The following is a 16,126-nucleotide window of genomic DNA, read 5'->3' as shown; positions in this document are numbered from 1 at the left end:
TTTGGAAGTCCTAGCCATGGCACTCAGAGAAGAAAAAGCAATCAAAGGAATACAAATTGGAAAAGAAGAAGTAAAACGGTCAGTGTTTGCAGATGACATGATACTATGCATAGAGAATCCTAAAGATGACACCAGAAAACTACTAGAGCTAAGCAATGAATTTGGTAAAGTTTCAGGATACAAAATTAATGCACAGAAATCTCTTGCATTCCTATACACTAACAATGAAAGATCAGAAAGAGAAATTAAGGAAACAATCCCATTCACCATTGCAACAAAAAGAATAAAATACCTAGAAATAAACCTACCTAAGGAGGTAAAAGACCTGTACTCAGAAAACTATAAGACACTGATGAAAGAAATCAAAGATGACACAAACAGATGGAGAGATATACCATGTTCTTGGATTAGAAGAATCAATATTGTGAAAATGACTATACTACCCAAAGCAATCTACAGATTCAATGCAATCCCTATCAAATTACCAGTGGCATTTTTTTTACAAAACTAGAGTGAAAAAAATCTTAAAATTTGTATGGAGACACAAAAGACCCCAAACAGCCAAAGCAATCTTGAGGGGAAAAAACGGAGCTGAAGGAATCAGACTCTCTGACTTCTGACTATACTACAAAGCTACAGTCATCAAGACAATATGGTACCAGCACAAAAACAGAACTATAGATCAGTCGAACATGATAGAAAACCCACAGATAAATCCACGTACCTGTGGTCAACTAATCTGTGACAAAGGAGGCAAGAATATACAATGGAGAAAAGACAGTCTCTTCAATAAGTGGTGCTGGGAAAACTGGACAACTCCATGTAAAAGAATGAAATTAGAACACTCCCTAACACCATACACAAAACTAAACTCAAAATGGATTAGAGACTTAAATGTAAGACTGGACACTGTAAAACTCTTAGAGGAAAACATAGGAAGAACACTCTTTGACATAAATCACAGCAAAATCTTTTTTGATCCACCTCCTAGAGTAATGGAAATAAAAACAAAAATAAACAAATGGGACCTAATGAAACTTAAAAGCTTTTGCAAAGCAAAGGAAACTACAAACAAGATGAAAAGGCAACTCTCAGAATGGGAGAAAATATTTGCAAATAAATCAACAGACAAAGGATTAATCTCCAAAATATATAAACAGCTCATGCAGCTCAATATTAAAAAAAAAAAACTCAATCAGAAAATGAGCAGAAGACCTAAATAGACATTTCTGCAAAGAAGAAATATAGATGGCCAAGAGGCACATGAAAAGCTGCTCCATATCACTAATTATTAGAGAAATGCAAATCAAAACTACAATGAGGTATCACCTCACACCAGTCAGAATGGCCATCATCAAAAAGGCGACAAACAGTAAATGCTGGAGAGGGTGTGGAGAAAAGGGAACCTTCTTGCACTGTTGGTGGGAATGTAAATTGATAATAGCCACTATGGAGAACAGTATGGAGGTTCCTTAAAAAACTAAATATAGAATTACCATATGATACAGCAATCCCACTACTGGGCATATGCCCTAAGAAAACCATAATTCAAAAAGACACATGCACCCCAATGTTCATTGCAGCACTATTTACAATAGCCAGGACATGGAAGCAACATAAATGCCCATCAACAGATGAATGGATAAAGAAGATATGGTACATATATACAATGTAATATTACTCAGCCATAGAAAGGAACGAAATTGGGTCATTTGTAGAGACGTGGATGGATCTAGAGACTGTCATACAGAGTGAAGTAAGTCAGAAAGAGAAAGACAAATATCATATATTAACGCATATATGTGGAACCTAGAAAAGAGGTATAGATGAACTGGTTTGCAGGGCAGAAATAGAGACACAGATGTAGAGAACAAACGTATGGACACCAAGGGGGGAATGTGGCGGAGTAGGGGTGGTGTTGGGATGAATTGGGAGATTGGGATTGACATGTATACACTAATATGTATAAAATAGATAACTAATAAGAACCTGCTGTATAAAAAATAAATAAAATTAAATTTTTAAAAAAACAAGCAATAACTGAGTCACTGATGTACACCTGAAACTAATAGTAAAAAACTATACTCCAAAAAAAAATTTTAAAAGACAGGGACCTCTTCCAGGTATCATTTATCTATAGTATAGTATGGAAATGGTTGGAATTTCATTCTTTGATTTCTTTATTTATTGAATACCCTTTTATTGAGCCCAATTTGATAGGCATTCTCACAATAGCTATTACTGGAAGGCTGCCTGCTGTGACTAACTCAAAACACTCCTCAGAAACTGTGCCAGACCTATAATCACTTCTGACACTTCCATTTAGTTGTGAGATTTGGGGTCCATAAACACCTCACATTACAAAGAGAATTGAGGGCTGTAAGCCAAGCTGATTTCTAACCATCTGTAGTCAATTGGCTTTGGGGTGATATAACTTACAGAGGTTCTTACATATCTCTCCCCTCAAAATTAACTTCTCCATTCACAAAAGCTTCAAAAACTGGTGGCAGGCCCCGCTGACTAATAAAAAACATCACAGTGTCAGGCGAAGACTAGATAGAAAACACCCTGTCTCTGCACATTTCCCAGTAGGAGGAAAAATGAGACAGTCTTTGGGGCCAGGAACGAATAGCCACTGTGTTACTTTTTTCTTTTTTTAAATTAAATTAAATTAAAATTTTTTATTGAAGTATAGTTGATTTACAATGTTGTGTTAGTTTCAGGCGTGCAGCAAAGTGATTCAGTTATACATATACATATATCAACTCCTTTTTAGATTCTTTTCCCATTTAGGCTGTTACAGAGTACTGAGTTCCCTGTGCTATACAGTAGGTTCTTATTAGTTATCTTTTTTTTTTTTTTGCGGTACGCGGGCCTCTCATCGCTGTGGCCTCTCCGACGCACCGGCTCAGCGGCCATGGCTCACGGGCCCAGCCGCTCCGCGGCATGTGGCATCTTCCCGAACCAGGGCATGAACCCACGTCCCCTACATCGGCAGGCGGACCCTCAACCACTGCGCCACCAGGGAAGCCCTAGTTATCTATTTTATATATAGTAGTATATATATGTTAATCCCAATCTCCCAGTTTATCCCTCCCCCCTTTCCCCCCTGGTAAACATAAGATTGTTTTCTACATCTGTGACTCTGTTTCTGTTTGGTAGATTAGTTGAAAAATCTGTTTTATTATATGAGCCTAGAACTTAACTTCATTCCACGTATAAACACAAACTGCTTTTTGCACAGTTTGAATATATACTGTGTTTTCTAGGAATGTAACTACCTTGTGAAGGAAGGAAAGCTTGCTGTTGGTTTTGTTTAGAACTTTACCAAGAGTTTTTAAACCATTCAGAAATCAGATCATGGAAGGCAACACTGTTTATGGTATTTGAGAGGCTGATAGAATAAACACGTGCATCAGGTTGTATTCACAGGAATTCTGCATAAAGGTATAAACACCTTCTTACTAGTTTGTAATACTTTCTGATCTAGTTGTATGCAGAAATTTACATATTGCAATACATATTGTTTTATTATAGATTACTTTTATTTTTCCTTCATATTACAGTTTGGGCATTATGTTGATTTTTCTGAAATTATATTTGTTGATTAGCTGTGATATATAAATTTCATATCATGGTAGTCAAGAGAGCATTATAAATTCCTATTATAAAAAGAGGGTATTGTGACCTTTTGACACAAAAACAGGGTTGAAAATGGCTAGTGTAGGAGTCTTGCAGTCCTTTTGTTCTCTAAAATTTTTTTTTTGTTTCTTACTTTTTACTCTGAGACTTAAAGTCACTGGAGAGTTTTGCGCAAAAGAGTGCCTGATGCGGTTAGTTTCAGAAACGTCACTCCTGCTGCTCTGTGGAGAATAGATGCGGGGGAACACCAACTCTAGTTTAGAGGGTTTAACAGCACCCTCCTCCTGTACTGCTTGGAACTTGATGCCTTCATCTTTGTCCCTGTAGCCCAGCAAGAATGTCGGAGTGTCACTAAGCCTCTCTGTGTCTCAGCTACCCCTTCCAGAAGCAGCTCTGAATGCTACCCACTCTCTGGATTCCCTGTGTTGTCCTGGATCTGAGTTCTATGATTCTCCATTGCTTGTTAGCTCATATATATATATATACATATATATAAAGTGTGTACATATGTGTGTATATATATTTACTTTATTTTATGTACTTATATTTATTTTATATACTTATGTGTGTATGGAGAGAGAGAGAGAGAGAATATTATATAGATGTAAAATGTATTCTACCTTTCTAGTTGTCCTTGGAGAGAGAGTTGTCCAGATTACCTATTCCACCAATTATTGATTCCACCATTATAAAGTGGAAATTCTATAATTTTTTTAATTAAAAAAAGAAAATGGAAGAAAAGAAGCCAAAATAACATGTCTCTCTCCGAATAGTGGAATTCAGGTAATTTTTTATTTTCTGTATTTTTCAAATTTTCTATAATTAAAAAAAAAATTCTTGCTTGTTAGCATTATGTTTAAGAAGTCTGAGAGTCCCACACATTGTAAGCATATTTAAAAATAGAAGGCTTCCCTGGTGCACAGTGGTTAAGAATTCGCCTGCCAATGCAGGGGACACGGGTTCGAGCCCTGGTCCGGGAAGATCCCACATGCTGCGGAGCAACTAAGCCTGAGCGCCACAACTAGTGAGCCTGCACTCTAGAGCCCGCGAGCCGCAGCTACTGAAGCCCTCGTGCCTAGAACCCATGCTCCACAACAAGAGAAGCCACCGCAATGAGAAGCCCGCGAACCGCAACAAAGAGTAGCCCCCACTAGCCCCAACTAGAGAAAGCCTGCACGCAGCAACGAAGACCCAACGCAGCCAAAAATTTAAAAAACAATTTAAAAAGTAAAGTTGATATTATTAAAAAAAAACTCATCAAAAAAAATTTTTTTAAGTGATTTAAGATAAGCTTGTTAGGAATGTTCTCATTCATTTTAAGATATGTGAGAGCTTTGTGAATACACTTGGCCTGGAAATTACAATATTTAGTTGACTATTAGAAAATCATTGTATGGATAACAACAAGGTCCTACTGTATAGCACAGGGAATGATATTCAATATCCTGTAATAAACCATAATGGAAAAGAATATGAAAAAGAATATATATGTATATGTCTAACTGAATCACTTTGCTGTGCACCTGAAACTAACACAACATTGTAAATCAACTATACTTCAATTAAAAAAATAAAATAGAAAATCATTGTCGATAGGAAAGACTGCATGTAATTAAATAATTATGCCCCCACTAGAGGTACCAATGTATTTTGAAACACCACACTGCAACATTTACCTAAAACTGGTTATATTTTAAGAACAGTTCCCAAACATCCAAGGCTAGTTAATTTATGCAAAACTGTTCGCTGATTTTATTATACTTGAAACGTTGGCCAAAGAAATTGTTGATAATGACAGTGGTCTTGTGAAAAAACAAAAACAAAACCAGCTAGAGAGAGGATAATGAAATCCGTGCTTTTGTGAGACAGACGTTGTGGGTACTCAGTCAGATCCCGCTGGATCCTGTTACTGGCCCTCCTCAGCTTCTGGTCGCCTGTGACTCTCACAGGAGGCCGCCCTGGAGCTACAGGGGCCACTTTGCCTACTGGTTTACTCTCCCCCTGGGCAGCCCCAGCCCATGGCCAGTGCAGGAAAAGCGTGAAAGCCCAGCTTCCTTGCCATGAGCTGAGACAAACTGCAAGGCAGAACTTCCACTCCAGTGTTCCCGGTGGGATCAGGCAGAAACCAGCCCCTGTAAGACTGAAATCACCCTGGGACTTGGCTTCTCTTTTCCCTGTCGATTTCCCCTGAGAGCACTTCTGTGATAAACCACTGGCACAGGAATCCCTGATTTGGAGTCCGTTTCTATCTCAAATTTCAACTTCTTTAGGGAAAAATATTACTATAAAAACTTTTTTCTGATTCTATCAAGGATGCAGCAGGATTTATTTTTATATACAAGTCAGTTATGACATACATTGGAGTTAAAGACACTTTACATATTTAGCAACTTAATGTTAGTTCACTGAGGAACTATGAGGGACTGGAGGGTTAGTGACAACTAACAGTATTCAGATAAGTACATTTTATATCCGTGATATATAAATGGACAATCTAGATCTATGGTCTGCAGAAAAAGGGCTATTCCTGGAAGATCAAATTATCAATTAAGTGGTGGCTTGGAGAAATGCAGGATTCTGAAGGTCATTGGCTCCGAAGAGGAATTTCACTCAAGCAGTCACGACCAAATAGACCCTTTTGTTCCTCTACAGAAGTATTTATGTCTACAAAGTCTGATCTGGACATCCATGCTCTTGGAGTACTCCTTCTCCCCAGGTGGAACTGGAAAAATACTGACAAACCCTGGGTGTACTGTTTGACCTACTTTACAGATGACAGAATTTACACTTAAAGGCCACTCTGCAGAGTATTAAGGGTAGGTCATGGTGGCGACCACTAAGAGCCCTAGAAAGTCAAAGGAGTCTTGACTAATCCAGGTACCCAACCCCACTTGAAGCCTGTTCCAAATCTACCAGACCTTGAGATGAACTTCTATTTTACTGAAGAAGGCAGTGGCTTTTCTAACACCGGGTGACATTCATGAAGTCACGCGACGAGAAGCACCATTGTGAAACAGTGAGAATGCTGTCGCACAAAGCATTTTCAGAACTTCAGACGTGTTTTACAAATCACATAAAAATAATCCATGATACTGTGGCATAATTAGATATATTAATTTCTACTGTTACATTGTTCCATCAGGAAAGCTTTTCAGTTGGCAGCTAACAGCTTTCGTGGTGGTTTCTATCTTTGGGGTTGGCCCCTCTTGGTCTTGTCCTCAGCTTTGTTCTTGATCTGACTCTGGGGGCCTCCAGTTCTCCACTGACTGACTATAAGAAGAGAGAAGAAAAAGAACAGAATGGGACATAGAGGGGCAAAATCTATGAGCAGTCATTATATCAAGAATGAACAAATTGGAGAACTACTAAATTGGGAGGAGGGGCTGAGCATTTAAACATTTTTCATTCTAATCACAATATTATATACTAGATGTGTTGACAGCAATGGATTCTAACAGGTCCTCCCCACAGAATCCAACTGGGAGCCAATGAGCTGAATTCTTTAATGTGGATGATCATTTTTTGAATTTTCCTTTCTGATAAGTGAAATTTCCTCGCTTAGTTAATAATCGACCTCTGGAACCTAAATAGTATGTTCATGGTCTCATAGAAAGAAGTTTAGTGATTAGATGACTGATAATTACATTACCCATCAATTACTGTTTCCAAATCAACTAGGACTGCCAGATAATGAACCTCTCTCTAAATGACAATGAGAATTGCAAATAAATGAGTTCATATGTTCATAGCATACCAATTAAATTAAGTGATTAATCAGTTTCAGAGGGATGGTGAGTTGCCCTTTACCAGGATTTGAGAGTGAGCTGTGAGGTGTGTTTTCTGACTGCTTCATTAAATTTGAGTGCTTTGATGATGAGTTTTAAAGGTACAGGCTAACTATGCTACCTTTTCAGCAGATTTTTTTTTAAGGAAATTGATCAGTGTTTCCTACTAACAGGCTGCATTGTAAGTTTATTTTTCCTATATAAAAATGGTTGAAAACTATATGTATAGGGACTTCCCTGGCGGTGCAGTGGTTAAGAATCCACCTGCCAATGCAGGGGACACGCGTTCAAGCCCTGGTCCGGGAAGATCCCACATGCTGTAGAGCAGCTAAGCCCGTGCGCCACAACTACTGAGCCTGCGCTCTAGAGCCCGCGAGCCACAACTACTGACCCCACATGCCACAACTACTGGAGCCCGCGCACCTAGAGCCTGTGCTCTGCAACAGGAGAAGCCACCGCAATGAGAAGCCCACGCATCACAATGAAGAGTAGCCCACGCTCGCCGCAACTAGAGAAAGCCCGCGCGCAGCAACAGAGACCCAACGCAGCCAAAAAGAAATAAATAAATTTATTTATTTATTAAAAAAAAACTATATGTATAAGGATGATATTCACTGCAACATGAATAACAAGAGCTAAAATCTATGAACGCTCTAAATGTCCAGCCAACATTCCCAAGGCCGAACTGGAGGCTGGTGGTGGGCTATGGGGAAAGGGTTCCTGGGTAAAAACTTCTGCTTCTGGTGAGTCTCTGTGGGATCATCAAGATGTAACTGGAGGCTGCATGTCACCTCACTCCTGGTGTCAGGCAGCTTGATGCTTCCAGGACAAAAACAAAGAATTGTTTTTTCTCCCAGTGATGCGTATTTATAAAACTTGAGTATCCGGCAGTGGAAGCCAGTGGGAAACTAGGTCTTTTTAGACCAAAACCTTTATTGTTAGAAAAGGTGTTGTAGCGGTTCCTTCTTTTTTTTTATACTTAGTACTGTTGGGATACAACTCTTGTTAAAAACTTTTAAAAACCCAATACCAACTGGGCAGAGGATGTGGTCATTACACCCTTTAAAAATCTGTAGCAACAAATACTTTTGTAATATGAAATCTAAACCTCAAATACATTGTGTGTGTGAAAACCAGACTTCAGATGCCTCATCTTTATCTACTGAGAAATACCACAAAAAAAGGAGAAAAGAATGTCAAGGGTTTACAGTAGTACTGTATAATAGAACTTGCTGTGATCGCCAGTATGTTTTCTGTGCTGTCCAATATGGTAGTCAAACCGGCCAATGAGCACTTGAAATGTGGCTAGTGTGACCGAAGAACTGACTTCTAAATTATATTTAATTACATCTAAATTTAGTCACAGGTGATTAATGGCTACCGTATGGGATAGTGCAATTCTAATGTATTTTTCAGTAAATATGTCTGTGGTTTATAGGAAAGAAGCTGTCACATAACAAAGTGGCAGGTAAATTGGTTGCAGAGTTGTGTGCAGATAATCGTATTTTGCCAAATGAATCAACCGAACCAGAGGGCTGTCTGTAGAGAATTTAAAAACAACAAAAGCTGATTAAAAGTCTGTTTTTATTATCATCATATGCTGACAGTTCTAAGCAATATCAGTGATAAAGTATTCCTCTCTGCCAGTGTGGAATGTAGTGGTTCCTGCTCCCCTCTTGGTATACAAACTGTTCTCCACAACACCTCAAGTGTGTACAAGGACAAAAGGAAATCAAATGGATTAGCCATTGGGCTGTTCACAAATATTTGGTTCTCCCTCTTACTGGTGAGATTTCACTTCCCCACACTTTGAACTCAGGTGTAGCCTTGGGACTTGTTTTCAGACAACTTTCTGAGAAAAAGCTCTAAAATCCAGGGCATGCTGTATGGGCACCTGGCAATGTTCCAGGTAGTGGCTATTCCAGTAGCCTTGTTTCTGGAATGAGGACCATGACCAACCATCAATGAACATGTAGTTTGTTGAAGAAATAAACCTTTATTATTTTAAGCCACCGAGATTTGGGGGTTGTTTGTTACTGTAGCCTAATCTAGTCTACCTGACTGATGCAGTATACCTACTAATTTCCCTTAGGAATTTCAGAATTTAGAGATGGAATGAGAGCTTACAATTGAAAGGATAAAATGAAGAGTTGAACTTTCAAGAACTTATTCTACATAAAGTCACCTTTAAGAAGCTTAAGAGCAGAGAAATGATGAAACATGGCAGCAATAAGGTAGCAGCCACCCTCCAATTCATTTCATATGGTATGGTACTTAAAGGTGCATGGATTTTTGTTTTTATGGTTTATTTTTTAATCATTTAAAAATGTATTTATTTAAGTTTTGGCTGCATTGAGTCTTCATTGAGGTGCATGGGCTTCTCACTGCGGTGGCTTCTCTTGCTGTGCAGCACGGGCTTTAGGTGCGCAGGCTCCAGTAGTTGTGGCACATGGACTCAGTAGTTGTGGCTCGCTGGGCTCTAGAGCACAGGCTCAGTAGTCGTGGCGCACCAGCTTAGTTGCTCCGTGGCACGTGGGATCTTCCTGGACCAGGGCTCAAACCCGTGTCCCCTGTATTGACAGGCCGATTCTTAACTACCCGCTACCAGGGAAGCCCAGGTGTATGGATTTTGATAGAAAAATGGACAAAGGATTACAATGGAAGGTCACTGTAAGGCAAACATAAGACTCTTAAATATAAAAAGCGTGCTCGGGGTCTCCCTGGTGGCACTGTGGTTGGGAGTCTGCCTGCCAATGCAGGGGACGTGGGTTCGTGCCCCAGTGCGGGAGGATCCCACGGGCCGTGGAGCGGCTGGGCCCGTGGGTCATGGCCGCTGGGCCTGCGCGTCCAGAGCCTGTGCTCTGCGGCAGGAGAGGTCACAGCGGTGGGGGACCCACGTACCGCAAAAAAAAAAAAAAAAAAAAAAAAAAATAGCATGCTCAACTTATTGAATTGGTTAGGGTCAAACTAGGCCATGCCACCATAAGAACAAATGTACCTAACTCAGTAGCTTAATAAAGTTTTCTCACTTGTGCAGGCTGATAGGAGTTGTGCATTTTCTTCCATCTTGTAGCTACGAATCATTGACCTCCATTGGCATACCAACTCTTGATTGCCTTGAAGGAGGTAATATATCACTTCTGCTCCCATTCTGCTAGCAAGAACGTCATTAAGACCCCCTACCTAAATGTACAAGGCACCTGGTAAACATAGTTCAGCTGTATGCCTGGGGGGAGGGGGAGGAAGATACGGGTGTGTGTGTGGCTTTGCCTCTGCCACAGAAGTGCAAAAATAAAACTAGAGAGCAATATTATTCTATCAGGCTGCAGAGCAGAATCTGTCAATACACAACAATTTTTAACTCTGCCATTCTACTTCTAGGAATTTATCCTACAGATGAACTAAGATATATGTAAAAAACTTTTTGTAAAAGCAAGAGATTGGAAAAAATCTTCATCATCAGGGTCCACATTAAGCAAACTTATGGTACATCCATATGATGGAATACCATGCAGTCACAAAAAAGAATGAGGAAGCTCTTCATGAACTGAGATAGAATAAGCTCTGAGATACATAACATGAAAAAAATCAATGTGTATAATATCCTACCATTTGGGTAAAATTAAAAAAATACATATATATTGTTTGTATATTTATGAAAATATCTCCTGATGATCAGGAAAAAACAAACTGATCACATTGCTTGCCTCCAGAAGGGGAACTGGGGGCATGGCGATGGGCAGGGAGACTTCTATTGTAGTCCGTATTTTATCTTTTGGATTTTTAGCCATGCCAATGTATTACCTAATCAAAATTTTATTTTTAAAAATATATTTGACTGCACTGGCGTCTTAGTTGCAGCATGCGTGTAGGATCTAGTTCCCTGACCAGGGATCAAACCCAGGCCCCCTGCATTAGGAGCATGGAGTCTTAACCACCGGACCAGCAGGAAGCCCCACCAAATTTTAAAATGTTTATATGGAGGATATGAATTCAGACTGCCAGTGTGACCTTGAGCAAATTGCTTCATCTTTATGTCTGTTAATCGACAAAAGGGGGGTTAGAATCAGTGCCTCCATCTTGTGGGGTTGTAAGAAACCAATTGCTCTACTTCCAAAGAAAATTCTAATAGGATCAATTGGGGTATGTTTGAACCACCTGCTGATCTAGAGATATTTAAAAAGGTACAGCTTGTGAGGCAGTCAGGGAAAGCCTGGTGAGTTTTCCCATGATAAAGGCATTAGAGAGCTTGGTGTGTCTGAGAAACTGCAAGGAGGGTGGATGAGATGGAGTGAGGACAGCACTAGGTACGTGAGATCTCAGGGTGGGAGTGGGAAGACCATGGAAGGAGCCATTTGCGGCTTTAGTTTCCTGTGATCCCCTAGCTGCTGTGTGTAGACTACCTGCAGGGCAGCAAGCCCTTCTGGGAGATACCTAATGCTGACCTTCAGCTTGAATCCTCCCTCCCCTCCCCAAGTCGGCATCCTGAATAGTTGGAAAAAAACTTAAATGAGTTTTTCTAATTCATGCAAGGACCAAAGAACCAAGAGAGAAAAACTCCAGACTAATAAGCACTATACATTTTATTTTCCCTGAAATTCTTGACTGTTTCTGCCATGTTTTGTATCTTTTTGCAGGGTATTCGGTTTGTTTTAAAGCACATTATTAGTATTAGATCACAAAAGATAACAGGAGGTCCATTTGTTTCAGTTTAATAAGACGTTTATTCTATCATTATATATAGTTGAACCACCTCTACACACAAAGTAATATGGTTTAAGATTTTTTGAGTGGGAAGGAATTTGGGTCTCAAAAGGTTTTGTGAGCCTACATGTTATCTGGAAATCATTTAAGTGGGCCTTTTAAAAGACCCCTGAAGAAGATACAAGGAAAATTGGTTTGCAAGAAAACCAGCAATTAGATTTCCAAATTAAACTACCTATTAAGATAGCAAACCAAGAACTGGGGCAACTCCTCTTCCAGATTTCCTACACACTCAACTCCACCCTGGGAAGCAGAAGCTTAGTCTAGGGGAAGTCATGATGCAAGCAGAACGTGGTGGTACGCCCGACCACAACCGGTGGGTGGCCTGGCACGTTTGTGGAATGGTGAGGCTCTTGGGCGTAGTTTGAGCAGGGATGAGGAAAATAACTGTAGACCACACATGAAATCGGAAACCAATTGAACTTGTACTGACACCAACTACACGACTCATCTTAGTAGCCTTATGGGAACGGATAAAGTGGCTTGACCCAAGATAACACTGATTAGACTTAGCAATGTTACTTTTAAATAAAACCAACCCTATTTTCCCCAAGGTGGCTTAGATTTCATAATGGGTCACAAACTAATACTACAAGTAAAACATTTAAAATTTTGATCCAAGCCCCTTCTATCCTCCTGCACTTGAAAGGGACCTGATGAACACCAATTTCCCAATCCTAGAATCACTAGCTTACAAACCTTAGGGTTAAAAACTCCCTCCTCATTTACCCAATGTTCAATTTCCACCAGTTTCAATATACACTAGTGTAAATACCATGACTATATTGCATGAAGTTAAGTGTTCTACAGATCAGTCACGGGATTGAACCAGGAGCTCCCACCTTTTATGGGAACTTCAGTGGTACCATCGAGGCCAAGGCAATTTAATTTAGGCTAACCAGGATTTGTTTCAATTTGTAAGAGAAACATCTTGCAACAGGTTTATTCAATTATCTTAAAAAATGGTGGCATTCCTTTACCTTCCGCCTTTTGGCAGCAGCAGTTACATATATGGAACAGCAAATTAAGTCTAAAAACGTGGGCCCTAGTCAACTTTTTCGGCATTATGATCATGATAAAGAATCACGACATCCTTCACATTTCCAAGGAAAACCCAATTTAAAGTCTGTCCTTGCCAAACTCCATAAAACAGCCACTTTACAGTAAACCAGCAGAGCATTGCATCACCCCAATAAAGCTGTAGGTTTCATCACATGCACCAACAAATCTACATGGCTAGTTGCTGTGCTCCTTTTACAGAATTTTACACCTATTGTTACCAGACAGCATTTTAAACACGGACATATCAACTGTCTAATAAAGAAAAAACAAAAGGCATTTCCCTTATTAGAAACAAGATACACCATCACTTAAAATGTTCAAACATTATTGCACTTTAACTTTCAGAATTTGACAATGCATTCAGTGAAGCAACCTGCAGACTAGTTTTAACAGACAGATTAAAAAACACTTTTAAGCAGACGAGGATGTCCTAAACTGTTTATTAGAATTTTACAAACATTACTTATATTAGCGGTAGCGGTGGAGCTGGAGAGTATTGCGCCTTCTCCAGGCTGCGCGGCGAGAACCACCGATTGTGTGGTGGAACTTGTGGCCCTTGCCGAGGCCGCGGCTCTTCCTGCCTGCAGACGTCAGCCCCCGCATCTCCCTGTGCTTGTGGACTGGTTTGGTGATCCACTGGGTGTCAGGGTTTCTTCTGATAGCTTTATGGAAGGGATCAATGAGGATAACCTCAAAAAATTTGTACGTAGAATCTTCACCCACCCAGTAAGAATTCAGGACCCTCAGGGCCCCACAGTGGCGTCCCGCTCGCTCCTAGAAAAGGAAACAAAGGCCCAAGGTCAGCATCCCACACATCCCAGTAGCCAATGAGGCGGCAAGAATTCTCCCCAGATGCAGGGACCATTATGATAAGGTAGACGTACGTACTATGTAACACACATAAATATCCTTAGACTGATTTGCTCCCCAGAGGCAGGGACCCTAAGTACGATAAGGTAGAGACTTACTATAAAACAAAGCACACAGACATGCTTAGATCTGAAACCGTTCTCTCTTACTGCCTCCTTACCAAATAAAACATGAATGCTAGTATCTGGCTAAAGAAATCTAGTACTCGGGAACCACGCATTTTTCTAGCACAATAGAAGGGTTAGCTAACTCTTACAGAGAACTGTGAAGGCCACGAGTCTCTTTCGAATGGTCTTGCCTTTTCTTTGAAACACAAACCCTTTTTAGTTCGTGGAGGGCAACAGGCCCCCGTTGCCAACCTCTACACAGAGCACAGCTTAACTGACTAGCGGAGAAAGACAGCTTCCTACCGAGCACAGTAAATCAGTGGGACGAACAAACACAGCTTCTCTTAACACCTGGGGAGACGAGTCTTCAAGACAACGTTTACTGCCCTCTAAAAGCGTAGGCTCCACGGATGCTCGCTGATTGTAAAGCACTCTCTACGCGAGCAAAGACAGGTTCCCAACAAAAACTGACAAAGTCCAATAGCAACTCCTCGCTGGGATTAGTCAAAAACAACAAAGTCACCCAACCCCATTTTAAACGCAACAGGGCTCACCTGGGTACAAACGAACCACGAGGAAAGGTGCCCAAATCCTCCTCCTCCTGCGGGAGGCGGCCAACGCAAGCTTTACTCGAAACCCACTTACCTCGGCAACAGACTGAAGGCTCCGGGCAAACTTGAGCTGGTTGACGCCATGGTGGACGGGCTTGCCGTAGGTGGCGCCCTTCGGGACCGGGCGTTTGCGGCCACCGCGGCGCACGCGAACCCGATATATCACATAGCCTATTTAGAGAAAAGGGCCACAAAAGGGCGCGAAGGACTCAGTGCCTTGTCTCTAATGCGCCGACACCGACTGTTACCTCAGGCCAGCAGCCGGGCGGCCCTCGGCGAGGGGGACGGCTCCCCGAAGAGCGCTTCCCGGCTTTTCCCGGGGGGCACCATCTCCTCCCGGCTTCCGCGCAGGGCCCGCTCACCTTGCTTGGCCTTGTAGCCCAACCTGCGCGCCTTGTCGGGCCGGGTGGGGCGCGGGGCCCGGTGCAGCGCCGAGAGCTGGCGGTACTGCCAGCAGCGCACCCTGAGCAGAAAGCGCATCACGTCCGACTGCTTCTTCCTCCACAGCTCCTGGATGTACTTGTAAGCGCCCATCTCGGCTCACCTTGGACGTAAGCCAGGTATCAGAAACACATCATCCTTTTCACGTGTAACGACAAGCCCCCGTCCGCCCGCCCGAGTCCCCACCGACCACAAAGAAAGCCCCGATGATGAAGAAACGACTCTGCACGAACGCGGGGAGCAGCCGGCCCAGCCTGGCGCCCCGCACACTGCTGCTCGACGAAGGAACCGAGCTGGTCCTGGGCGCCCGGGGGCGGGGCACCGAGGCGGGCGGCGCCCCAGGCCCGGCCTGAAGAGGCCTTGCCGGGACCCCCAAGGGGAAGGTGCCGCCGCCACCGCCGCCAATGGTTACCCCTCGAAGAAAAGCTCTCCCTCCCACCAGCTCCCCGGCTTCGCTTTCGTACGCCCCAGGCCCGGCCGCCCGTCCCTCAGCCCCCACGCCTCCCTCCCCTCCACGCTCTGGCCCCAGCTCGGATTCGCGCCGCCATCACAGCATTCCCCCCAGCCCGCTCCGGGGGCTGCCTCTCCACGCCCGCGCTGCCCCGCATCCCGACCGAACCCGCACCGCACAGGAGACAGGAGGAGCTCCGAGGTCGCAGGGTCCCCGAGCCTGGATGGCGGAGATGAAGAGAGATCCGTGACGGATAGAATAGCCAATACACCACCACAGCCTACCTGATGGCTGCCGCCAAACGGAAAGGAAGAACCGTTTCTCCCACAATTCCTTTGGCGCTCCTCCCCCGCCTCTGCGAGCCTCCTTCCGGTGGAAAGCGGCGGCCGCGCA

At 42.4% G+C, this 16,126-nt stretch overlaps 1 protein-coding gene across 2 annotated transcripts; it reads right to left on the bottom strand.

Annotated features, from left to right (window-relative positions):
* Positions 1 to 13,662: 13,662 nt before the first annotated feature.
* Positions 13,663 to 16,107, bottom strand: RPL15 (ribosomal protein L15). Of its 2 annotated transcripts, none has more exons than XM_059064634.2 (4): positions 16,018 to 16,107; positions 15,204 to 15,385; positions 14,876 to 15,012; positions 13,663 to 14,027 (listed from the first exon to the last, which is right to left on the bottom strand). In XM_059064634.2, exons 2-4 carry the CDS (start codon positions 15,373 to 15,375, stop codon positions 13,722 to 13,724), a joined length of 615 nt encoding a protein of 204 aa, XP_058920617.1. In that variant the 5' UTR covers positions 15,376 to 15,385; positions 16,018 to 16,107; the 3' UTR covers positions 13,663 to 13,721. The 2 variants fall into 2 exon arrangements, with proteins under 2 accessions (XP_058920617.1, XP_066889956.1); XM_067033855.1 differs by having other exon boundaries at positions 15,913 to 16,038.
* Between the last annotated feature and the right edge of the window lie 19 nt (positions 16,108 to 16,126).

The sequence above is a fragment of the Kogia breviceps genome, chromosome 5, assembly GCF_026419965.1.
Source record: "Kogia breviceps isolate mKogBre1 chromosome 5, mKogBre1 haplotype 1, whole genome shotgun sequence".
Taxonomy (NCBI): domain Eukaryota; kingdom Metazoa; phylum Chordata; class Mammalia; order Artiodactyla; family Physeteridae; genus Kogia; species Kogia breviceps.
Note: the sequence above shows the minus strand (reverse complement) of the source record. Positions and strands in the feature narration are given on the sequence as shown.

What these genes read in the sequence shown, in the direction of transcription:
- RPL15 (XM_059064634.2), bottom strand. Translation starts at nt 15,375, where the DNA reads ATGGGCGCTTACAAGTACATCCAGGAGCTGTGGAGGAAGAAGCAGTCG. An exon ending in GGGCTACAAGGCCAAGCAAG is followed by an intron (nt 15,013 to 15,203) that starts GTGAGCGGGCCC and finishes TTCTCTAAATAG; the next exon opens with GCTATGTGATATATCGGGTT. An exon ending in GCCTTCAGTCTGTTGCCGAG is followed by an intron (nt 14,028 to 14,875) that starts GTAAGTGGGTTT and finishes TTCCTTTTCTAG; the next exon opens with GAGCGAGCGGGACGCCACTG.